General features: G+C 46.3%; 1 protein-coding gene across 4 annotated transcripts in view; it reads right to left on the bottom strand.

Annotated features, from left to right (window-relative positions):
- Positions 1–17,003, bottom strand: part of LOC124307200 (transcription factor collier) — a 66,408-nt gene extending 49,405 nt beyond the window's left edge. For all 4 annotated transcript variants that reach the window (XM_046768649.1, XM_046768650.1, XM_046768651.1 and 1 more), the window contains exons 1-4: positions 16,198–17,003; positions 8,612–8,765; positions 5,765–5,828; positions 1,469–1,524 (exon numbers count right to left, since the gene is read on the bottom strand). In XM_046768649.1, the coding sequence (XP_046624605.1) occupies positions 1,469–1,524; positions 5,765–5,828; positions 8,612–8,765; positions 16,198–16,268 (345 nt within the window). In that variant the 5' untranslated portion in view covers positions 16,269–17,003. The remainder of the gene's footprint in view (positions 1–1,468; positions 1,525–5,764; positions 5,829–8,611; positions 8,766–16,197) is intronic.
- Between the last annotated feature and the right edge of the window lie 3,147 nt (positions 17,004–20,150).

Raw genomic sequence — 20,150 nt, 5'->3', positions numbered from 1 at the left:
GGAAAATTTCCGCGGATGGTAGGTATAACCGAGTTCGTTACTGCCTCGCCGACACAGGTGCCTGCCCACCTTCCTACCTATCCTATACGTTGTATGTGGCCACGAACGACAAGATAAATCGCTGTCCGTCCCGAGCCGTGGAGAGGACGATTTTTGAGGGAATAAATCCCCCGAGGTAAACTGGATCTGCAATCGCCGTTCCTTCTTGCTATTCGCGGGAGTTTTAGAAAAGTGTCACGAGGCACGCCGAACTCCCGTTTCACGGACGACGAGCCCGTTTTTTGTTTTTTTTCTTTGTTTTCGGAGCAAAAGACGTGAACATTTTTTTCAAATTTACAAAGACGTTTTAGTCGATCATGCAATCTTGTCTCCTATGAATTGCACGGATATGCGTGAATATTTTATTGAGACTCGAATGTACGGCGAATCGAACGGAGTGCGGGCAGGAGCTACAGGATGTAGAGAGAAATACAGGATATAGGAGAGGAACAACGAGGCGGGAGGCACGACGATGTTAGTTTTAGCTGATTAAATTACTAAGCCGTGGCAGTACTGCGCGGGCATAGAACGCTTTTCAATTCGCGAATCCATCCCGTTTATTAGTCACGTCAGGGGGTAAAAGGACGGTCCGGAAATCGGGAGGTTCCACGAATTTTATCACACATGCAGATCACTCAGGGTGGCAGGTTTTCGAAAATTCTGATATCGTTAAGCGACCTGTAACGATTGGTTCTGTTGTTTCGTTCGCATGATTCCACCGGCCGAAAGCTGAAGAACATCCTGTTGGCGTCTGTAGAAAAAAGTGAGATTTCGGGGGGAAATAAGGTTACTTTTGTCTTGAGGGAAACGAGAGTCGGAGGCTGAGGTGCGAACGATTTACGCCAGGGCTTCGCGGCTTTGAGAATCCTGGTGATATCCTGCCGCCACTACCACCACCACCACCACCACCGACACCGCCCTTCACCCGTAAACCTCTTATCCGTTGCTCTAATCTGCCGGCTTTATTTGTGTTTGCTCGGAAGGTTATGATCCTCCTTCGCTCCTATCTACTCCCCAGGATCTATCCGCGCAGACCGGGCCGACGGCAGGATACCCGGTTTGGTTGACGCCACGTGGCTCCGATAACAATACGCCGCGACGCAGTGCGGCATATAGTCCTGCGGAAATCGCGGCGGTCAAATTATTGAAGAGAAAAGTTCTTCCATCGATTCTACTCCGCGCTGATTAAATTGATAAAAATTACAAACATAGATGCAATAAATTTTTGCTAGGTATGAGAAACTAGAGGAAAAATTTTAGAGTTTACAAATTTATCACTTCTCTCTTTATTCCCTTCATTTTATTTTTCTTAGACCGATCCGTGGAGCTGGGATTTAAATCTTATTTCATAGCTGAATTGATTTTACCGTCTGATTTTTTGTGCGATGATATTTCGTAGGACTAGTTAAAATTCATGGTCCTTGCTCACCTGCTTGGTGACGGAGTCGATCAGCCTGACGAAGATGTCCTGTTCTTGCCTCACGCCTGAAACATAAATTATTGATACATTGTTTTGTAGTACTTGCGGTGGATCAAGCGAAAACGATAATTCACACCGATGTGCAAACACACTGTATGGGACTTTGTCTGATTTACACGGAATTTCGGTTTCCACGATCAATATTCTTTCTCTTCGTCCGTCTGTGCGATAAAAATATTGGAAATCAAGTTTTGCACAAAATCGTGATCAAACTTATTCGCTTATTGAAATCAACGATCAGTATGCATCTATCACCTATCTCGTCTGGTTTCCGTTAAAATCTGACAAGAATTTGTTCTAAGGACAGAAAATTCAAGGTAATACCATCTCACAATGTGTACATATCGAATCAAATCCAGTAATCTAAGGTAAGTGAACCTGGTATTGGCACAAGGAAAAAGCGCTTTCGAATCCCTAGAATTTCGGGATGGTTGAAACGAGCGTTTGGCAAAAAAAAGTTTCCCATTAAAAACCGTTTACGACTGACCGCAGACTCCGCGGCAACACGTCTCTCTCGGGACTTACGCGTGCCCCATATCCCGCCTCGTTTTTCACCATGTGGTCACTCAAGAGGTCCCCCTTATACCTCGAGACGTACCTCCGCATAAAATTATGCCTCCTCTTTCTCTCGGTGCACCAGAAAATCACTTTTTCTCTTCACCTTATCTTCGTTGAACGAGAATTCCTCAACTCCTGGTCGGAAACTTATAAGATGTGACCGAAAACTGACCTTTGATTAGGTAAAACAGTTTTAATCGCCGAAAGAGGTCCTGAGAGACTTTCGCATATTTTTTCGTCGTTTATCCTGATAACGTAAATTCAGCCAATCCGCTGTTGGTGTGGTTGAGCGTGCTTTTATCGGAATAAAAACTATGGCCTGTGCTCACGGGTCCCGATTCGACCCTAGCTTAAGCTGAAAATCCGCGGACCACGTAGCACGGACTTGTAATAAGCCGCGACGGGTTCTCGAGGTAATTTGTGAGCTAGTTTGGGGCCAGATATAATAATCCACGGCTACATAATGCTGCTCGGTCTGGTTCTACGGGTGTACATCTAGCTGCCTGCACGGGTTCTCGCGTTGGGCTCCTCTAGACCAAGTGCGGTTGGTTCAAACCTGTAGAGAGATGAACGCCCTACAACCGCCAGCCAACATCCTCTCCTATCCTACGAAGCACACCGGCGAACAACTGGATGCTGTCCAGAGGGTGCAGACTACGGGGCGCCAGTCTTATATCGGGATTACAGAGGGTTTAACGGACACCGCGGTATTTTCCAAGCTTCGAGTGTAGTCGGGCTGCATCGAAATTACTCACCCCAAGTCGGTACAACGTGAGGAAGAATAAGAATCCGGGTACGCGAACATTCGAGCGTTTTATGCCCGAGTCTGTTTTCTGGTGTCAGCGGTGGGATACGGGAAGTCTTGTGAACGGGTAACTACGTAACTACACCCCCGAAATTTTCTGTTGCCGACGTGATTCCCGGTTTACAAGCGGCATATACGAGATCCGGGAGCCCCGCTACACGGAAAAACCGTCGTAACCCTTAAGCGCCTGATCCCTTGCCCTTCCACCCAGCTGTCGTTCCTCTCGACGCAGTTTCGACCCGCAAACCAAGACTGATCCTGGAGTTCTGAAGTTCGTTCGAAAGTATTTCCGTCCGATGAGCAAATCGTGCGTGAGGGAGTAAAAATTGCGATTTTTATATCAAGACACCGTTTCGGATAGTCCGCGAGTGTTTCGCCGTCTCGACTCGTGCGTGACGTTGGCGTAAATTGGTTGTGAAGATAAGCACGGAATAGGTACTCGTTTCATGGAATAGCGCGAAGCGGAAAGTCCCGAGGATATAGTTCTCACTCCCTGGTGCAGTGTCCGGAGGGAGGAGGACCCGAAGATAGTTGAAAAGAGTCTGACTAGTGCCTGAATGCACCGCGCTTACACTCGCACTTGCCTACAAGTTTGTCCTTCGCGGTTAGTGTTTAAGCAACAGTTTCCCACTTCGGTACGTTTACTCTGCGCTCTTCTACCGTTCTATAGATATCCCATTCTCTCGAGCATTAAGTTCTCAGCGTCTAATCGAAGCCACTTTTAACGCTGGGATGCTATGTACCAGAATCACTAACCGATCACTGGAGTTACTTTAACCAATGAATGAAACTCTATGTTCTACTGATTCCGAAGATCCATTCCAGATTTCGGTATTGTCGGTGAGCAACAAGTTTGATCATCAATATATTTTATCATCGGTTAACACGGGTCATGAATTTCAAATATTGATTGAAAAATCCACTAAGTTGGACTAAAAAAATGTACACCACGTAACAGCTGTATACAAGATCTTTTGAATGCGGTATGTTTAGCTTAATCGACACGAATAATACAAGGTCGTAAAATTGAAGTCCGTGGAGATGTAGATTAATATTACGATGATCGAGGTCAGTGGATCGTTTTTTATTTCCAATCCTTGATTTTTTTTTCCACCGTCACCTTGCGTCTCATTCACGTACATCCGATCGCCTCTGAGAAGACAAATTGGCGGTGGGTTGAGAAGCGTCAGGTGTCTGAGTCCGTCATCACGTCACCATCGCGGCAGGCGAGCAATAAATCGATAATTAAATAATAAATAAGGAGCGAGCGTGGATCAGCGATGCTGCGAGGATCGAACGGAGCCGGCGGGCGACCCCCGAGGCTCTCCATATCGGGGCATGGTTTTTGCCCCCGGAGAGGCCCCGGAGAGTCGGTCGACCGACGAGACGAGTGAGCGAGAGAAAGAGAAACAGAAGGAGTCGGTGATAAAAAAGGAGGAGAAAGATGAGGCACCAACGATCGAACAGGAGTGCAACCGATTAAGGATCGAGCCGATCGGCGTACACGATCGTCCTGCAGGGTGCGGTCGGTCGAGTTTTTCCCAAAGTATCACTTTTGAACGCCGTCCCAACTCCCGGCGGCGCATTACGGGCCCAGTTATGCTAAACTTCTGACAGGTGATTAACTAATAGGGATCGGACCTCGAGGCGATCACGCGGGAGTCCCGGAGTCCCGATCCCGAAGGACTAGGACAAGGAGAGCCACGGCTACCGGGGGCCGAGAGTCCTGCGCCGCAGGACTTAACAGATCACCTTCGCGTTTCTATCTTTGCAACACAGTCAGTTGTTTCTTGTCCGCGCTGTTGGTTACACGTTTTAGTTACCGTAGATGGAGGGGAGGCCTCTCGATCCACCTCTGCGTTGCAAGAATCACACATTGATCGATCGGAACTCGGTATAAAGCCGATCCGGACCCGAGAAACTCGAGGTCGCTGAGTATGGAGTGCAAAAGATTTATTCTACTTATGTTTCAGCGTTCGTTGCAAACGGAAACTCGAGTCAATAGCGAGTAATTTTCAGACCACCAAGACACCAAGAGCCACCTAACCATACGAAATGGAAACGGACATGCGTGAAAACAAATTATCTACGCTCTTGACAGGATTTTGGGAAACCGATCAAGCACAGCTGCGATCATTCTTACTGGCAGCTAGCGCCAATCGGGACATTTTCGATGCGCAAACGTGAGGATTTTGTGGCCATTCTTCACCTGCAGGCATTTCGTTCGAAAATGCGAGCTATTCTGCTGCACGGACGTCGCAATGTGCCTTTTTGCTCGATCAAACCGCAACACCCTTCTCCGATGCGGGGTGACGTAAAATATGTCTCTGTTGCGGCTGGTTCTGTCCGTCGGAATGACTGACTGACTGACTGACCGAGTCGTTGAAAGTTAGAGAGGGTGAGAGCTTTTTAGAGCCTATAACATACATAGATATGCGACCGATCGTCCGGTGTCCGTGCGGAATGTTGATGGCCCGTCTTGATCTTCGCGTCAACACTCGATGATAGCTCCCAACTCTTCCGTTCAGGTTCAGGTGACAACTTTAGGCGACGATGTATTAATTTGTATAGTCCGATGGATTGATCGTCCGATAAGTGATCGAGATAATTTAACAAAACGAATCAAATAACACCTTGGAAACTCAAATCTACGAGTCACACAGAAAAGAAAAGTATGGTTCCGAAGAAGTGAAGTTGTATGTCTTGAAGGAATTTTGATGATTTACCACTTTACCTTAATGAACTGTCAAAATGTGAAAACCTATCTCGTAATCGCATGAAGGATCTATGATACAGTTCTGCTATACCTAATCGTTCATAATCGATGAGCAGAATAGAAGTCACAAACTATGAAAACAGCATAAAAATGTGGTTTTCTTTACCATTTGCGTAGAGCAGCTGAAGCCGGTACTGGATCCCATTATTCGTCTTCTGTCCCTCGGTTTCCTGTAACAAAAAGATGAGAATAATTTATCAGCAAGACAATGCATGACTGGAGTGCAGGAGGATAAAAACCCGAGTATATTTTCCGTGATATCGAAGGCCTGACAGTGCACGCATAAACCGTGCCGTTGTAGCAAGGTTTTACAAAGATAGCGAAGAAGCGTGCGGTTTAAAGTAGATCAAGATGATTACTTTGCCAGGAGTAGGAGGGGGTGGCCCCGCCTCGAAGCACTGACTGCACTTAATTAAATGCATTTTGATGTATGTATGGGACATTGTACGTGTACTACGCTCGTCTAACGTCACTCGCTAATTATTAATTCCTTGATGAACGCGTATATAAGAGCTTCTGGTTGGAGCATAGTTACGTTATAGTTATAGATATAGATACACGCGGGGTGTGCGGTCGTACCTATCCTCGCGTGGCGTGCGATGCATAATTATCCCCTATGCGCTGGCTTCCTGACGAGTCACGCGTGCATTGTGCCATATGCCGTTGTACGAAGCGGAGCGTCCTTAATGCATTTTCAACAACCCTGAACGCGCCGCTGCATGTGCAGCGGTAAGTAACGCACGTTGGGCGGGGGTAAGATATCAAAAAACTTTTATACCCCGATCGAGTAGTATGCAAGTATTTCTCGAATGGCAGTTACAGCTCTGCGAGGTGAATTACAAGCGGCGTGCACGATATCCATTTCATTCCAAGAGATGCGCGGACCGGACGAAAATATGTAAATAGGGGATGATAGCTCGCGACGCCGGCTCCCGGCTCATACTCGCTTCGCCGTCCACCTCGGGGGTTGATGTATGCCCTCGGTGCATGACCCTAATTAATAGGATACCACGCGATGCAACTGTCTACCACCCGTGAATTATACAGGCCAACTGCGAGCGCACGTGCATAACTACGAGCTTGATGCTCAGCGCCAATGCGCTTTGCCGTTGTTAAACGCGAGCACACCAACTTCCGTAATTAGTTAAGTAGGCTCGAGAGTCTCGGGGGTTGATTCACACGTCGATGCGAGTCGAGAGCTCGTTAAGATACTCCGACAATGCCGTACTCGGACATTTTTCGAAGCGACCAATCCTCCACTCTTACACCCGTCGCGATTGGTGCGTAGAAAAAGCGCCAAAGATAGAACCGACTCTCGACTAGACTTCGGGCCCTTATTGCTCCTCTGAGGGTGAACTTCCGGAGATGCGTGTACGCGGCTTACGCTGTGAGATGTCTTATATTTAGACGCAGGATCCCTGCACGTCTCGTCTTGAACTCGAAGGTGAAGTGCGAACTCGTAAAACATGCTTGACTGGAAGTTGCGCGATTCCCAGCAATTAAAAGGCAGAATTTAGTATAACTAATTTACGTAGTGGGATTTTCTAAGAAGTCTGTCACAAAAAATTTTATTAGAAACGACCTGCACACCGAACCGTAAAGCCGACTTTTCATTCACCCGCAAGATCTCGGACGAGAAAATATCAGAGGCTGACTGGGACTCGAAGTGAAACGAATGCCTGGAGCTGCACCGGGTAAGGAAGACGAAGATGATCCTGACGCCTCGGCCAGGGTGTTCCGTAGATAAATGGAAAGGACAGGTGTCGGAGGGGACGATTGCCGATGGCTATCAATGGACAATAACAACCGGTATGCACGCGTGTCGATTACGAGTATCGAACGCGCAGGTTGCGGCTTGATTTCACCAAGCCGGTACATCAATAATAACCACCACCGTATATATGAAAGCCTTGTATTGCAGGGATGAAAGGCGGATATTTATTAGTCAGCTTTGGATCACGAGTGGCTGGCTTGTCGTTACGACATTTTACGAAGGGCACTCAACCGACTGACTCCACCACCGAGTTCCCCTTTGTCCCTCTCATTGGTCACGCAACTTAATAGCACCCGATAGATCAACGATGAGCTGTGCTGATCAAAGATTACGCCTGGTGTATAAGTCATTCGTTATTCACCAATGCTCAAATACGGAAAGTCAATAAACAGGTAGTGGATACACAAGGCATCGTGCTGGGCGGATTACGAGCATTTATTTATACACCGTAAAGAAAACCTCGGTATATTATTTGGATTCAAATTTTTTTTTCAAACACTGTAGCCCGAAGCAATTTCCTCAGTTATTATCATACAACATTGAATTTGAGATAAATTCACGGTGGCTTTCCAACAACAGCGATGTGCTTCGAACGGAATGTATAACAATTTTTTAAATAAAATTCCACGATCACGTATCGTTGTCGAGGCTTAAACTAATCTAAATTTGCACGTCAGTTGCCTTTGCCGCGAAGTCATAAATACCAGGTACATTATTTTTCTGAGGAGCACATGGCCATGAGCATTGATATTATTTAAGTCCAGGTAGATATATCTCACAAATAAAGGCGACACAGCGGTGTACGTTATCTAATGTTCGGTTTAACCTGCATCTACAAACTTCACCGCAAGAGGAACCATAGTAGGATGACAAGTAGGCTTATTCCGGTGGTGTAAGTCGAGTCATGGCGAAGAGTCAAGTATACGTCCTGCACGTTGCAAAAGGTTCCTTCGCGTTCTGGGCGTTTTGTCTTATTGTTAGAAGCGATGGTTAATAATAATAAACACCATGGCTGCCGGCCATGTCGGCGAATGTATCGTTTTGCACTATCCTCGTCCTCCGTCTTGGCCCATCCTCGCATATCGTTCAACGCGGTTTATCTTACGCCTGATGCCGTGTACCCACGACACAATTGCAGCAACAGCTGATAGGGAATCGGTGTAATTAATTTCAGCTTACCTGATCCTTCTCGACGAATCCGATGAAGGCCGTCCTCTCAATTTCGATTGGCTGTCCCGCCCGGTCGTAGAGCGCGATAACAAAATGAAAAAAATTACTCTTTCTGAGGTTGCTTGGTGGCTGGTGTTCGAAGTGGGCTCTGCCGACACCGACTCTGTAACAAGACGCAGAGATGCCGGATCAGATATAGCCACTGGCAACTTTCCTTCCATCGAAATGAATGAAAAGTGATCAAGATACTACGCGAAAGCGGATCCAGAGGCTCCGTCGAGAGGGAAGAACGACGGAAGTATAAAGGAAAGACAAACGAGCATGGATGGGGCAGTGCGCAGGTGGCCTCAACGCCTTAAAATCCCATTAAGGTCTCATGTGCCGAGATTAGGCCGCCGGACTCCAGTACCATCTTTGAGTAATGGCACGGAAAGACCCCTTCGCTACGCGATATAATAGCCAAAGCGACTGTACTATCGGCCACGGGATTCGGTGTCGTGACAATGGCGCCAGGGTCCCAACTTTGCCCGGATTGCCCGTAATCCTTATATACAGCATCGCTAGCTCGAATCCGCTGTGGAACTCGATCGCTCTTTCGGTTTCAAATTTAGAACTCGTCACCGCGCCGCAGGTAAAGCCTAAATTTTTTGTAATAAAAAATCAGCTTTTCAAAATTTTACGATCTGAAATCATCGAGAGCTGGAAGAGTTGGCACGTGGCGTTGTTTTCAAAACGTTACCGCTCAACGTGCCTCGACTGAACCCGAATGTTTAGATCGCTGTACGTACGTAAACAGCCGGAGAGCCACGCTGGCTCTGGATTATTAATTGAGTGCGGCGTTAAACGCGTGTTCACCCTCTTTACGCAATCAGTCAGTCACTTCAACCCCATCATCGCTCATCCGTCCAGCTGCGGGTAGTCGAGCCGGTTCAACGATTTGTAAATCAGAATTCCGACGTGTCAGGCATCGAGTTGTTGCTTCACATCTCGAAGCGCCCTATACTTCGTTGCAATTTAATACCCGATATATTTTATTGTTTTTGTATCAATTTCATGGGGGGATGAAGAGGAGTGATCAGGCGGTTTGTTCGCTTCTTTCCACAGAAAATGCCCCCCGTCTTTTTTTTTAACACCTTTCATTTAATAACTTCGTACACCAGTGATCATCGGGTGTAATCTACGTACCTGCAAACACCTGTATGTAAAACGCATTATGTAGAGTGTGAACGTCGCAATTACGTATAGGCATGATTAATTGGCAGTGTGAAGTTATTTCACCCAGAGGAATTTACTAATGAAATGGACGCGTTGGACGGATATCATTTTCGTTATGCCATAATTTAAATAGCTGGGTGTATGTGAAGAGTGAGCGCGGATAGCCGTACTGTAAAACATGCCTTTGTTCCGCGGCGTAAATTATGCCTATTAAAACGACAAATTGGTGAAAATAATTTCACTTCCAGGTGCGACGTTCCCGTGCCGGATATTTTAAGCTCAAGGTAAAGAAGAAAAAAAGGACAACCGAAAGTTCCGCGTAGAAGTTAAGACGACAAGTTCTCTGTACGATCACCTGCAGACGTCAATACCTGGACGGCGTCAAGGGGTTCAGAATATTTTGACAGGTTGAAAAATTGTTGCCGCAAATCCCATGTTTCGAGGGATGTTTCACGTATTTCTACGGTCAGAGGAGTATACATGAAAAAATTTTCGCCTCTTCCCCTTTTCTTTGCAATTGTGTTTCCCGAAAACTTAGAAACCCGGCTTCAAGTTTCTCCTACGGTATATAATGTATACCTATGTGTGTGCGATACACGTGCGAACGGACGTTGAGTGATGGGCTGTCCCTCGTGATTTTGAGAATTTGCGGTAAGCTCGGCCATGCTGCACGCCCCTTTTCCTCAGTGCGTGGAATTCCGATTGAAGAACCCAAGGCGCGGTTTCGAAAGTGAAAAAAACGCTGGTGATATAACAGCCGTTTTTCAATTTCACCCTCCGATCGTGAGTCTTGAATCCTGCAAATCGTTGTGATGAAATTTGCAAGACCACCGCGTGATTCCGGTGCGGTTTTTATTCGTAAAGAGATTCGTGCAAACGAGTTAACAACGTCAGCGAGAAGAGTAAACGTACCGGTACGATATTCTGGAACTACCCGCAGGATCCGCAACGCCTGCGAGATACTCGCAAAGAGCGCGAATCCTGTAGACCGAGGTATATAAACGGAGTAGATTCGTGTTGGCAAAGTGTTAAATATTCAACCGGGTAGCTTAATTGCGGGAAAAAGGTGACAAGAGCCGGTTGGCTCTGGTCTAAAATGCTTTACTCAACTCTCGCTCATCTCTCCACCTCTGGGAAGGCGCAACACCCGCTTCTGTGTAGGAAAAACCCCCGCGAATGAGAAATTATTCGCAAATCGCGCTGCTCGCCTCGTATTATCAAGCTGAAAATCGTTTCAGTAATTGTTGCTCTGCTTTTCTTTTGGTTTTTCGGCGATTTGAGAAAATCAAGTATTTTTTTCCGTGCGGAAGTTCGTTATCAAGAAATCGATAATTATTATTTATTCGTTATATTCAGTCATATACTGGGAATTTATGTCAGAATACTTATGTTCGTAAGCTACGAAGAACTCTTTGAAAATACAAACATCAAAAATACAGGAGTTAGAAACAAAAGCTTGGATATCGATGCGTCGTTTCAAATCACTTTCAAATGGTTGAAAATCTAATCTATTTGTCAGATTTTACTTTACGTTAGCTAATTTTATTTAGACCACTGTTCTCCACAGAATTACTGTAGAAGATTTTAATTGAATATTGCAATTTTCCGATCACAATCAATACCAGTGTAATATTGTAAAATTAAATATTCAAAAATACCGAGACGATAAAAAATATGTTTCAGGAAAAATTGACAGAAACTTTACTCTTCTGGACAAAACGAGCCATCGTTGATTAAAGTCGACTAAATTCTACGAGATTTTCAACAATTTCGCAGCAATTTGAACTGAACCAATGTCGTCTAAGCCTTTGTAAATAACTCGAGTATATTCTATTCTTGTATCTTTGACGTCTTGATCATAGTTTTCGAAAACAATTATGTGACTAATACTCAACGTGGAGCTATCTCTCAGTAGAATTAATAAAACGGTATCGACGTTCGGCCAACCAGCCTCCTCAATCCGAATAGACGCGGCGTCCGGAAATGAATAGCTGGAGTTTTGCAGTAGATTTGTGAAATAAATGACGGGATCGGAGGTCCGTTTGTCACGTCCGGTCCGCCGGTGTATTATCGGCATGGTGATCCAGGGTGGGCCTTTAGGGGGTGTCAGGCTGGGGCGGGGGATACGAGGAGGGGTGATGTACGGCCCGTGTCGATAATTATCGGTGGCTGATTAACCGGCCGCCGGTTCGCGCCCCATAACTCTCGATGTCCGATTATTTTGCCCCGTTTGCCATGCACCAATTCCTACCTCTATATACCCCGAGTTCAGCGCTACCCCGAGTTGTCACTGCGCACCTGCACTACACTCGCGTACATAGGGTTCATACCTGTACTGATTTCCGAATAAATGATATACAAGTTTCCATCTTGCAGGGAAAATTTGATGAGACCGTATACGTGTAATCAAATATGCACGTATCACTTATGTTCAATCGATTTTAAAAATGTATAACTGATCTTTTTTTAAAACTGTTATAGTTTTGTCCATTTGCTAAGATCGTATTAAGAGGGGTCCCACCACTCAGAAGAAAAAGAAGAAATACCGTGTTTTATTTTTTTTTTTTTGAATTCTCGCGTTTGAAATCCGAATAGAGAGATTGTTCTAAACATACTTCTGCGTGTCTAGTATTGTAATATTCAGTTTGTAATGTTCATTATTTGAAATGTACTATGTTTCTATTTTGAAAAAAATTCATCGTGTATCTACGACATTTTAGATCATACTTTTCGGATATAAAATTCACTTCTTTGAACCATCGAGTCAAAGTAGTAGTTGGCGTTATTTCAGAGCGGACTGTACAGTGACCTATACCTGTTTCTACAGGCACGCATGTGCTTGGCGAGTATCTAGGTATCGGTACAGGTTGTACATACATCCGTGCACATAGAAAAGCAGGTAGTTGGCGACACAGCGAGAGAGAGAGAGAGAGAGGGAGAGCCGGTGCACATAGAGGCAATTTAGCAGCACGTCGGAATAATTATAATCGGCCACAGGATGGTGCGGGGGTCAGGAATGAACGGGGGGGGGGGGGGGGGTCACCGTCAATTCTCGCCAATATCCCTCTATTAAATGGCTGTTTTTCGCGTCATTTCATACCGTCTGTATATCGTCGTACTCATCGTCCCCTCGTAGTCCCACCCCCTGGCCGTTATGGTTATAGACGTGTCGAGCGCGTTATCGAGTGCCTATCGCCGTTGTTTGCCATCAGCCTCGCTCACTCTTCTTTGCATACGTATTATTGTATATGTATACACTCGCGTTTATGAATAAACGTAGGTATACATGTATGGACCGTTTCAGAAACTACCGCTCAATTCAAATGCTCGAGTAAATTTTGAAGGGAAAGCTCTTTGAGGGAATTATTTAGTTTGGAGAAAAAAATGTCATACTGTCAAAGTAAGTTGAAAACCCAGGATAACGCCGATTTATGATTGCATGCACAAAGAGTTGATCAGTTTCCGATTCTGAGAATAACCCATATATTATACAAGGGCAAGCTAACTCGACGGTATTAGACTCACACAGTGTCAAGAGCGGTACAAAGAGGAGGGAATGTGTCATGGCGGAAGGAAGGGAGGAAGGACAGTGGTACTAATTACGAGGTTGATTCACGCCTGTCCCGAAATTCGCGATAATTCAGCCGGATTACGTACGTTATGTAGGTTGTGTCCTTTGGCTCGAGGCGTTTCTGACAGTATCCCGCGATTCCCGAATCATTATACCCACAACAGGATGTAATCTAACTTTAAGTCCATCACGGCCAGGCTGAAAATTGGATGCATGGTACGTTGATCTTATTTTTTAATTTTTATTCCTGTAGTTTAAGAAAATCGAAATCACACCCAGAGGTTAAAAAATAACCGATCGTATCGACAATTCAATTTTTACTCCTGAGCACATTCCGAGTGATTGAAATTTTCAATTAGCATTCGGAGACGGAAGTAGAAGATTTTGAGTTTCAGATGCTGAGAGAAGAATCAAACGGCAGTATAAACGCGTAATTTCGATTTCCCGGTAATCGTTGCGCGCACGTGATCCGCGACGCGGAGAGCTAATTCCTAGTCTGTGCGGATGATCACAATTTGCGGTGTGATAAAATATGTAGGTGTGGTGGGCGCAGAACGCTCAGAGCCCGTATAAGCCATTCGTATAAATTTGTTATAGCTAGTAATATTCGGATACAGTTGGAGATATCCGAAATACCGGGTTACACAGTCGGTTGCTGCAGCGTTCCGGAGCGGATTTTAGTGGATAGGTACGCGAGTAAAATTGTTGCGGATATCGCGGATTATACACCCGTGCAGAGGAACACCTATGCACACTCTGAGAATAACAATAAATAGACGGGAAAACGCCCCCGCCACTGTACAGTCATGGAAGCTCGGAATTCCGCAGTTATTATACGACTCGGTTCTACGAATGCACCGGAGTCTGTTTACGGGCTGCAGCCACGACTCGATTAATAATGCCCGACGAGATAATGAGCAATTCGTTACACATCTGGCTGTGAATCCCCGCGCGTAATTTCTGTACTTCATCGTCGGATGCGACTCTGCTATTCTTATCGCGATTGCCGATGCACCGAGAAATATTCCCCTCTTACTACAGCTGATCAGATCGAGACAAAAGCGATTGTTTTTATTTTGGATCAATGTTTGTCTTTCACAAACGTTTTTTTTTTTTTTTTTATCTTTTTAGAAAATCTATTAGGATATTTTCAGCATTTGTACAAGAATGCTGATAAACCCGAAATTTTTAAGTATATTTGAAGGGACGTTTTTTCGCTCGTGCATATACGTGATTTTTTTCCCGCGAAAAGCGTTTGTGGATCTAACCGCAGAGGGAATCCGTCGGTACAAGGTAAAACGCGGGTCCTGTAAAAGGCGGTAAAATTCTCAATTACATTAACTTGATTTCGCTACGTGGGTCGTGACACGCCGGGAAGAGGAGGGTTAGTTAAGGGAACCGCTATTGGATTAGAGGTCCGACCCCCAGCGAAAAGCTTCGGTATACCTTAGCCGCCGTCGTCGCGGGCTTTGGCACCTTTGACCCTGCAGCATCGTCGCGGCAAACCGTCGGTTTACACGTCGTACAAATCCGTTACAGAATTAAGCTCCGGCGTTCTGCCGATATTTTCCCCGCTGCATGTGCGTACGTGCGACCAGCGAGGATCGTCAAAGACTGGTTTCAATTAATCTCGTAGCCGTCAATGAGTAGCAGGTGTCCGATTCAGAGTCCAAAAGAGTGGCGGAATTTACGAGGAGCGAAAACCAATCGACCCTCTTCGTCTTCTGCGGGCTTCGACGAGGGCCGGAAGACCCGTTTTGCGGAGGAAAGAGGCAACAGGGGGGCGTGTTTTGGGTAGGTACGTAAGAGGATTAACATCTCTTAATTCGGTTTAAAGAGGATTACCGGCATGTTTCATTTCCCCGTGACCATTACTCCCTTGGTTCTGGGTTTAGCCTCGTGCGCCAAATTTGTCACAAGAATTGCAATGGCATTCGAATATTGTCTTTGGACTCCCCTTCTCTTCTCCGCATATTCCCACGATTATTATACCTAGGCATATATCGCAACAGAAAAATTCGTCCGCAGTAGTCGAGCCCTGGCGCCGTCCGACGGAAGCCAGTAGTGAGAGTCAGGATAGGCCTAGCCCCTCAAAATCGGGCCACCACCTCCATCGCGACCGAATAACCACTGCTTGAGATGAGGAACGAAAGAGATTCTTATCTTATTGTTGGCACGAGGTGATAATATCCCGATATATTATGCCGTGGTAGGTGGAAATCTAATTCGTCCAAGAACTTGGCAGGGTGTAAAATGCCTGTTCTTTTCACGAGCTCGACTTTATAAAGGATTCAGGAGGACCGTAATACATATTCTCTGATAACTCACATCGTTCAGAATGATCCTAAAAGGATTCAGCGCATCGGTATTCGTTCTGTGTTACTAGTCGTGTTTTACATAATCTGTTTATAAAGTCTCGCGGAGTTTGCTTTTCATTGAATGATCGGTCTGCGACTGTTCAAATTGTTCCTCAGTCTTTAGTCTTGTTTATTTTCAACGATTGAACGAACCTGATTACGACGAAACAAGACTCATTTTAATAATTGACAACTATGACACCGATAGTATTGCAGGTGGTTTGAAACCCCATTTTCGTGTACAGTAACGTCATCGACAGTGAAATACACGGAATCAAACATTGATCACAGCTCAAAGTCGCTAAGTTGAGGATCCATCACGTACTGTAACACTCGGGTGACATGCAGTTCAAAGATGCCTGACCGTAAGGGCGACGGTTCAACATTACAGAACAGACTTCTAATATCCCAAGTAACGCGTGTACAGCATTGACAGGTATGATTCGACTTACGTTCCATTGTCGGCGATGGAAGGCTGCGACCAAGCCCTGGGCACCGGTTCCTCCTTAAGGGTCTGCCTCATGTCCTGAAGAGGAAAGGCTATCGGTGCCCTGGGGTGATGACGGGGCGGCGGTGGCGGCGGGGCGACGCTCGCCCCGTATAATTTCCGCCCCCAGTGACCCTCGAGTTCGACGGGACTTCCGCCGCCAGTCGTGGCTCCCGCACCGCCGCCAACGCCAAGACCGAGCCATGGTGACCCGCCAGCACCCACGATGGTGGAGCTGGGCAGGAGTCCGGACCACTCGTCGGACCGCGTGGTGATGCCGTGCGTTATCTCCTGGGGCAACAATTCGCCGCCGCTCAGCTTCTCGCCTCGACTACTGGCCTCGACCTCGACTACTGGCTACCGAAAACGGAGGAGTCGCGCTCACTGCACATTCGTCGAATAGGATATGTCTCTGCACCCAACGAGCTCTGAGCACCTTGAGCTCGAACGCACTACGGTGCCCTGTTCACTCTGATCTGCATCTGTCCAATCGTCGCGACACTTTTTCCACGTGCCTCTCGGAGCGCGGAAGAAATCACAAACGTCACAATTGTATCACTTGTTATACGTCTTTCCGGCGGAAAAGTCGCACTGGCCTAAGGAGCTTCGAGTCCCGCACGCCTTGCGGTTCTCGTTCTCGTTCTTTTTCCTCCTGACGTCGTCGTCGTTGTTGTTGTTGTTGTTTTTGGAGCCTCGGTGTCTCGCGAGAGGACGTCTCGCGTGGCCACGTCTCGTTCTAGCCGGAGGTCCCTAGCCGCGCGTTGCTTCCAGTTACGACGCCGCTTGTCGAATGTGTCAGGGAGCCGGCGAGCGGCGTGCTCCTGACTCCCTCAGGGTTTGTCGGGAGGCCGGGGGCGGATCCGAGCGGCACCACGTCCCTCCGAGTGCTAACCGGACGCCGGGCCGTGTTGCCACCCCCGACGCTCGTTGGCTGGCCAACCGTTTCCTAGGGAATCCACCAATCCCGTTTCGACCACGTGACCGAGGAACCGCCTCGAACCGGATGGCGGGGACGGTGGCGCTCTGGTGGTAGACCAACGAGGCTGTCATTACGGCGGATGCCGTCGTACCGTTGGGGCTGGTCGTCGATGTTCATCCCTTAGATACCCCGTGCTTGACCGATATCGCGTGTCCTTTCCCGCTGACCGATGATTCAGTCAAATTTTGAAAATCAATCTCACGGTCCATGATTTGGAATCTGATTTTTCACTTCGATCACGCGTAGAAACCAATTCACGTAAAAATTGATCATCTAGGATATATTTTGTATCTGAATTTCACGGAGTGACAGGAAATAAAGTTATTGCACTAGCTGATTATTTTAACAACCGATCTCATAATTGAACCATTTTGTGTAATAATTTTCACCTGTCAAGCTCGTAAAATAATGCGAAATAAGAAAATATGTAAAGAAGCATTCTAACAAAATTGCATTCCATTATCTCATTCTTGAATATTTCTTTAAGAACAAATTAACCGAATGTATTATACTGTAAAAGTTGAAGCATAAGATGAAATCGAATGAATAAAAGTTAATATATCCACATATTTTCCCTTGTAAAACAAAAAGTTCACTAGCTATAGCAACAAACTTTTTTTTAGATGTATTATGAACGAAGACAATGGTGAGCTAAGTTGGCACACACGGTTTATCACCGAGGTTTCTTCTACTTTTTACTACTATAACAGATCGAGTAATTATTTCAGAACTCTGCACAGATAATTTGTAAGATACAGAATTTACGTTTTTAATAGGTCGATTCTATAAACGTGCAGAACGATCTCGAGATTAACTTTTCGAAGAATCTTAATTTCCCATGCTTAATTAGGTCGAGTAAAGAAGTGAGTACGATATATTTCCAGAACGAAAAAGCAAAATTGAGAACAGTAGAAATGCATACTAAACCTTGAGGCATAAGGTTCGAAACATTATTCAAAAAATGCATCCATGAACAGGTTCTTGTACGGAAGAAATAAAATATATTGAAGTATGACCATATGAGGTAAAATCTTTACCGCAATCATATAAGCAATCCACAACTTACGAGAGTGATCAAACTTCAAGACATACCAGCTACATCAGGCATCCCACGGTGTACAGGATCTAGTCTATCTAATCCGTTCTTCGAATAATTGTCCTAGACCGAAATGACCGTCTTACATCTGGAATCATCTACGTCCCGTATCGCAAGTAGACACCTCACTTTGCTAAGATCGGCTCGGAGCGGCATCTGCCCCAGTTTTTGCAAGACGCAATCAAGTACCGGGAACTGGCTGATCTCTCCCTCAGGACCAGCGGATGAATCCTCGACGTCCGCGGCCAGACGGTGACGCGGTTGCGGGTTTCTGTCGTTCTCTCTTAGCCGCGGTGGGGACCTCTCTTAATTTCTTGTCAGGTCGGTCGGGGGCAACGATAGGAACACAAGCGATCCTTCGTCGAGGCGAATTTTTTTCCGGGAAAAAAGAATTACGAGGCGAGTATCGGGGAACCTCAAGGAAGGATATCCACGTACACGTCCATAATTCGCAAACACGCGTGTCGAAGCATCGGTACCGCGCCACCCGCGACGTTATGTTGCGTTATGCATAAGACACGGGCTAAGTGATGGATCGGAGTTTTCGCGACGCCGGGGACGGCTCTGCTCTGGGACCGAACAACCCCCAACACGAGGCCGCACTCGCATTCATTACCCTGCCGCGCGAAACCGCGCCTTAAGACACCGTCGGGTCTGTCGTAGCGATATGGCGTGTCCGGCGGTGCTGGAACATCGAATTTACGAAGCCATCCCCACGAAAGTCCTTCAGGCAGGCGCGACACGCCGTTAGGTGAAATATCGGCTCATTTTATGCCGTGGGACACGTAATTGCTATGTCGAATAAAAATGCTAAGAGAGAGAGAAGAAAGCGGATCGGGGGTGGGGGAAGCGGCGGTGGAAAAGGAGCAGTGACACGGTCCATAAATCTCGAAAGAGAGAGAGAACGAGGAGCGAGTTAGTTTCTTTCGAAAAAAGTAATTATAGAATTTGTTTGAATAAATTTATGGTGGCCGACGGGGGCTGCAAGTATAGCAATCGCGAATTTAGGAGGGAAAATGAGCCGAACTGGTCCTCGTCTTCAGTGGCTCTCCCCGTGACTACTTTCCTCTGTTTTATCGCCCACTTCATCCCCCAATTCGTTCTTTTCGCGGAGGAAATCGACTGAGAACCACCCCCTTCTTTCCGGGGTGGTACGGGGGTGACAGCGAGGGTATATCAAGTGGAGATAATGCGTTCTGCTCCGGCTAATTTCGTGCTGGTATTTCGCCGTGGCACTGAGCGATTTGTATTTTCAAGAAATTCGATGATGCGACTTGATCTGCACAGCGGTTCTAAACCGAAGTGCGGATATCCTCCCATGTCCAAAACCATGAAAAGACATTTTTGGAGATGAAAATTTTCTCGGTATATAACGCTAGCGAAGACCTCGAATATGGTTTTAAAACTGCAGTGTTAAATTGCTGCAGGATTTATTGAACTGGGAATACGTCCGCGAACGTATCGTCCGTATATGGTAAGCATATGGATCGAAAATTCGAATGCGGTATCGAGGAGTCGTCGCGAGCGGCGCGTTATCATAAACCAAATTATTTTTATATCCCGGGATATCTCCGAGGGCGTGAATTAGTTACGAGATGGGGTGGACACTCGGTCTTACGCCGGACGCTCTCGAGCCTGGTGCCGTATGACTAGTACCACATATCGCGTGCCTCAGTTGGTCATCCTAATCGAATTCGCGATGCGAGGGAGATTTGCAACGGCCATCGACGGCTTATACTTCGCCATTTACACGGGTCACTACACCCATGGAAAATTTCGTTTCCATATTTTTATCACGTCCGCGTCGTGGATATACCTCACACTATGATCAATTACTCCTTAA

This window comes from Neodiprion virginianus, chromosome 6, assembly GCF_021901495.1.
Source record: "Neodiprion virginianus isolate iyNeoVirg1 chromosome 6, iyNeoVirg1.1, whole genome shotgun sequence".
NCBI classification, from domain to species: Eukaryota; Metazoa; Arthropoda; class Insecta; order Hymenoptera; family Diprionidae; genus Neodiprion; species Neodiprion virginianus.
This window is presented reverse-complemented; position numbering and strand designations above follow the sequence as displayed.